Source organism: Alligator sinensis, unplaced genomic scaffold, assembly GCF_000455745.1.
Source record: "Alligator sinensis unplaced genomic scaffold, ASM45574v1 scaffold575_1, whole genome shotgun sequence".
Lineage (NCBI taxonomy): Eukaryota > Metazoa > Chordata > Crocodylia > Alligatoridae > Alligator > Alligator sinensis.
This window is the reverse complement of record NW_005842051.1, coordinates 2374282-2380394: the sequence shown is the minus strand read 5'-3', so window position 1 is coordinate 2380394 and position 6113 is coordinate 2374282. Positions and strand designations below refer to the sequence as shown.

The window sequence follows — 6113 nt, the reverse complement described above, 5'->3', positions numbered from 1 at the left end:
AGGAATCTTGACCTTCAGACTGATCTGACTAACGGAATCAGAAAAGCAATTAAAAATTTTGGGCTATTAGAGAAACATGCAAGAAATAGCAGCAAGCTATCAGCCAAGGTAAAGATACACATCTACAGGACTTGCACTATTATCCCTACTTTATGGTTCAGAACCATGGACTACATATGCTAGGCACTTCAAGAGACTTAACATTTCCATATCAGATGGATGTGCAAGACCCTGAAAATATAGTGGAAGGAAAATATAAAAACAGAAGTATTGGAGCATGCAGGACTGACACTTAGAAACCACCATCATTAAGAAAATTTTGCAATAGCTCCACCATGTCAGGAGAATGGGAGAAGATGGTATCCCCAAGAATATTCTGTATAGAGATTCAAGACTGCTCTAGAAAGCAGGGTTGCCCTTTATGTCAGTACCACAATACATGCAAAAAAAGTTATATGAAGTCCTTCAACATCAACATAGAAAGCTGGGCAGAGCTTGCAAAACGTCATCTGATCTGGAGGGAACATCTGGCACTGAGTGCAGGTCAACATGAATCAGCTTTGATTGCAATGATGGAAAAAGTGAGAAAGCAGAGCAGCATGCTGTAAGCTTGGACTCCAACTCAAACAACATATGGACCTTGGGCTCATCAGCCATAAATGGATTCATCAGGCATCTGACTAGACCTCCTACATCTACATTATGATCAAGAGGATTGGGAATTGTCCACTACTCTGTTAGAGAAGGTCTTCAGACAAAAAGTTACCAAATCATCATTTGAGTGCTACCTGAGGAACAGTCACTTAAGCAGAGATTTGTTCACTTCACATTACAGGCTCATAGGGTTAGAAGGGTCCTCAGATCTGGTCCAGCCTGCAAGTCACAGCCTTAGAGAACCACTAAAAACCAAGAGACGCAGCAGTCGAAGTACTAAGGGAAGTTTCTACTGTATCCATTGACATATGAACTCTCTGTATTGTGTCCCAATTTGAGTCAGTCAGTAAGTTGGCCACTGATGTAGACTAGAGCTTGGCGATCTAGTTCTCTCAATGGATCTTAACCAGTAAAAAGATTGAAAGCTAGACAGTAGTTCTTCGGGGCTGGGTGTTAGTTTACTTGTTCCTAAAGCAACTGTTCATATTTTTCTAAAGAGTTTAGTTATTCTGAGAAAAGGGATTTATCAATTTCCCCAAGATGGTCATAATTGTTCTTTATTGCCTAATTTTTCTAATCATGTTGGACTTGAATTCATTCCATGGGTCAGCTTATTTTTTAGAGCCTCTTGTACTTTCGCCTTATTAGAGGCCAAAATTTAGTTACAGGTTAAAAAATAAAAATGAGAGAGACACTACGATTACTAGACAGAATTTGTTCTACTGATAGCTTTTCAGTAACCAATTTTGAAGTCCAACAAATGCGCTAGTTACCCGATTCACTATACAAGAGGTTTTACAGGCAGCTTTTCTATTATGCAGATTGCTTTGCTTTACCCATTTACTTCAATGGTTTGGTCCCACGAGTGTAGTTTGTCCTGCTAGCAAAGGGATGCACCACTGTTATAAAAAGCTTCCTGCCTGTGCTCCTGCCATAGTTTCACAGTGAGCCATGTTGACATTCTTAGTCAATGATGGGAACATACCTTGGGAACAAGGCATTAATAGTAGTGCATCACCAGCAACTGTGATTACTCTCACAACTTTTGGAGGTAGGAAAAAAGTATAATATATGCCAAGGTGAGTTGGGATAGCATCTCCAACACAGTCCCACACCAACAATCAATTCATAGAATCAAAACACAAAACTGAACAAGTTAAGTTTTCCTGAAAGAAAGAATGCCATGTTTTCCATGTAGGCCATGGCATCTTGAGGGGATTCTAGTACCAAAGTGGTCAGTAGCTAGTCTTCTCCAGAAACCCCCATCAGCTTCCATCTAGAATTCTGACCACTTCTAGAACTGCTCAGTTCCTCATCCTTTACTCAAAAAGGAAAAAGCCTTTCTTCTAACATTCTCTTGCATAGAAAAAGGCTTCAAACTGCATGGAAGTAGACCATTTTCAACTCTTCTCTGGTACACTTGTCAGTTTTTGCTTAAAATAAATTTACTGAGGAGACTGGACATACTGGGAAGACTGACATAAGCTTCAGCCATGTTTCAAAATTAAGAGCAAGAACAATGGTGGGGTAGTGCATTAAGTATGGACTTCAGCCTCTCAATAAGAGCATGATCTCCCCTTAAACAGGAATGTTGTACTGTTAATTATTAATAATTTTGGATCAGAGTGGAAAAAAGTACTTAAAATTCTCTGTTTAAGAAGTCAAAACCTTCTATTTGACAGAAGGTTCTCTCTACATTTAGTGCTCAGGAGCAGGAGGACCACCTCTAAAATGTGGCAGTACATTAAAAGCTGACTGACTACTGCAAACTAGAGGACAGTATAGGGAATGTGCTGTATCCTCATTTGCCTTTATGTAGGCCTTCTTTTTTCTTTTAAAGGAAAGATCTCTTTGCCCTTTACTCCTTGCTATTCTAAGTCCGGACACTGCTATGGAGAAACTAGTATGTATGGGGGGGAGAAAAAAAAAAAAAAAAAAAAAAAAAAAAAAAAAAAAAAACACACACAACCCAAACCAAATACCTGAGAATGGCCACAGTAGTTGGAGTAACAGCCATAAACGTGAAAACAACAGTGAAGAAGAAAAAGCCCAAAAATACAGGCAGAAGCATGCATTGTGCTCGACATTTCCCAGGAATAGCCTCATAGGCAACATTAACTTCAGGTAAGCGTGGTGACTTCCCAACACAGCTACAGTTGTGGTAAGTCTGCAAATAGAGGAATACAGTAGTAGTCATTCCAATCACACAAAGCTGAACTATAATAAATAGATAATAGCCCTCAGCTAGGTCTTTAAATGAAATGGAAAGCATGACATACCATATTTAGCCAAATACAAGACAAGATCCTGTCCCCGACAAGCAGCATGGGAAAGAGCCCTACATATTTAATGAGGCTTCCTTGTATACAAATACAAGACACGGCCTATAGTTACTGTGAAAGGCAGCATGTGCTCAGTCATGAAAACTGACTCTGAAGATGGTTTGAAAAATGCAGCCAACATTAAGGACCATAGGGGTCATATCAGGCAATGGGAGCTTAATCACAAGGATAGGCTAGTGCAAACTATTGGAATAAGTTATGATACAGTGCTCAATGCCAACTCTTTTTAATGTTGGGGTGAGCCATATAGCATATTTCAGCTTCACTTCCAGTTGAGCTGCGCTCCTCTCCTCCACTTCCAATGATTTCCATTTCTTCACCAGCCTTAAAGTGTCTGGCAAACATCACCAAATACGCATTAACAAACAGAAAAAACAACAAGTTTTCCATGTATAGAATCTAAATTATTGGGGGTCATCTTATATTCAGGGCCATCTTGTATGTGTAAATATGATACACATGGCACAGGATTTCCTCACTGCAGGGACAGCACAATTTAGTAAATTTATTGTATTTTGTGGTATTTTTCCAGTGTTAGCTTAGATATTTCAGCTAATGAATAACTCCATGCAGCAGCAGCCGCCTTCCCTTGCAGTACAGTTCATGTTATGGAAGATCTCTCCTGCAAGCATTCTTACTGTAAAAAATTCAAGTACTGTATACTCCCTGCCCCAATCTGAGAACAGGACAAAGACTGCATGCATTCCAGAGTTAAGGAGTACTGCAAGAATTTACTAGAAAATTGGTCTCCAAAGCACATGGTCTCTATTGGCATAGGCCCAGCCACTCCAATTGGACAGCTCTCTGGTAGCACAAGTCTCCTCTAAAACATCTTTTTTATTGGACCTATCTCACCTTCATTAAAGTTACCCTTGGACTTGGGGCTTTTCTAGCACCTTGTTATATCTATATGCATGCTTATTACCAGTTCTACAACACTATCTACAAAAAACAGGAACTTTATGATGTATGCAGCAATGCCTTAAGTCCTTTCCTCTGCTCAGTTTAAGTCCCAAAGTAATGATGCCAATGCACTGGCATTCTACATTACTCTAGCACCCTATACAGCAAGGCAATGCCTTTCAGAAAGTTTTGTCCTAGCACTCCTCCAAACTATGAGAACTGGGGATTTAAGTGCTTATCAAAACTTCCTACATCTACTTTAGGCTCACATGTTTGCTCAGGATTTGTTTCTAGTGGGAGGTAAATAGTTCTTTAAAAAAAAAAAAAAAAAAAAAAAAAAAGTGTAGAAGTCCCACAATATAATCCCTACAGTAATAAAGCCGCCATGAACTCATATGCAGTTATTCACCTTTTATAAAATAAGAAAAAGTTGTTACTTAAACTGCTTGATTTTTATTTATATTCCTCCTGGAATTACTGCAAGGTTGAAGTGACCAGAGAACCAAAATTTACAGCAAGTTACTGAAGACGGGGATTAAAGACATCATCACATCATTTTGCATGTGCAAGACATCTAGGGAGTGGGGGCCACAGTTTGTTGTACGCCACTTAAATTTGTTTTGCTTCAGTGAGAGATACCATTAACAACTTGAACACTGCTTACAGAATTATGAAGAGGAGGCAAGGGGAGGCAGGGGAAGAGGAAAAAGGGGGAGACTGCAGCTATCCTCAGTTCAAGGATAAAAGCATAAAATACCCTTTTCCTTTTTTCAGAAGTAGAAGAGGTGCATCCTGCAAAACAGGGAGAAAAATACTGGATTTCATCTCTGCCACAAACTGGGTAATAAAAGGAGCGTAGACAATTGCAGTCAGTATTGCATGGTGCTGTCAAGTTCCACAGTGTTCCTGTTCTGCAACAGGAAAGTGAAAAACTACATTGCAGATTCCACAAATTCACATTAGTAATAGTATATACAACATTTTTAAACAAGCCAGAAATGCAGTATTCATACTCATTAAGCTACAGTTGTACAGAAGTATACATTGCCATAGCAAACTTCAAGCAATATATAATCTTGAAGCACTGGTCTGAACAATTTTTTTTTTTTTTTTTTTTTATAATTTAAAAAAAAACAAAAAAAACAAACACAACTGAAAGATTCTGCTCCTTAGGCTCCACGTCATGTTCTCTGTACATTTAAAGCACTTTCTTTCTAGTTATTTCTGATGGGGAAACTAAACAGATAGAAGATCCATTATGCTTCCTCTCCCTCCCCCCAAATCATAACACACACTTCCCCCCCCACCCTCCTCAAGAGTGCCCTTTAATGAGAAGATTGCCATTTTCCAATTGCGAGACAGCAGGAAGAGGTATAGTAGTACCCAGCTATATGTATTAATGGCACAACATTTAGAGGAATCACCTCAGTGTGCAAGTCCTGAAAAGTGACTTTCTGCTCTGGGACAGAGCCTTCCTAGGGATAACACAAGTTGTAGAATTCCATTAACTAGGTACTAAACTTCTTAGTCAAGGACTAGAACTCGGTTTCAAGTATTTGTGTTTTACTCAAGTATACTATATAGTTATATTAAAAAATGCACTTCTATATTAAACTGTACAGTTCAAGCAAGCTACACTATAATGAAACTAAATATCTAAAGTGCATTATTGCTGCACTTGCATACAATGTACTCTGGAATAATGCACACCTTTTCTCTGTTAGGCCTTTCAAAAATGAAATTTTTCCAGGGTTATAAAACTACAAACAAAACAGGTACAATACAGTTATAAAGCAATGCAACCCCCCCTTTCCTGAAGCAAGGTTTCCAGGATAGTCCAGGTTCATATGCCCTCAATTTTCCACAAGATTACCTTTTACTTTTAGCCTGAAGACTGACAAGTCTCTGCCTGAAAGTAGGTAGAAATGCTCATTGTTACAAATGAGCATTTCCATGTTAGACTTAACTTCAGATTAACTGTACTAGTTTCTTAGCAACAGAAACTTTTCAACTCTTGGGCAGTGGAAAAGTAAAGAAAACCATGCATGTTCAAACATGGTGCTTGGCATTTGGAATCTACTGTAGATTGATGTAGTAATAGTTCAGGGAAAGCAGCTGTTTTTCCTGACCTTCTGATGCCTACTTGAAAACCTGACCACCACTAATGCTGTTTATAACAACTGAGGCAATCCTTCCTTGTTAAGTTGCTAGGCA

General features: G+C 38.8%; 1 protein-coding gene across 1 annotated transcript in view; it reads right to left on the bottom strand.

Moving 5' to 3' along the window:
- Positions 1-6113, bottom strand: part of SLCO4C1 (solute carrier organic anion transporter family member 4C1) — a 61074-nt gene that overhangs the window by 9178 nt on the left and 45783 nt on the right. Inside the window, exons 9-10 of the mRNA XM_025203266.1 lie at positions 4657-4810; positions 2637-2821 (exon numbers count right to left, since the gene is read on the bottom strand). Coding sequence (XP_025059051.1) covers positions 2637-2821; positions 4657-4810 — 339 coding nt within the window. The remainder of the gene's footprint in view (positions 1-2636; positions 2822-4656; positions 4811-6113) is intronic.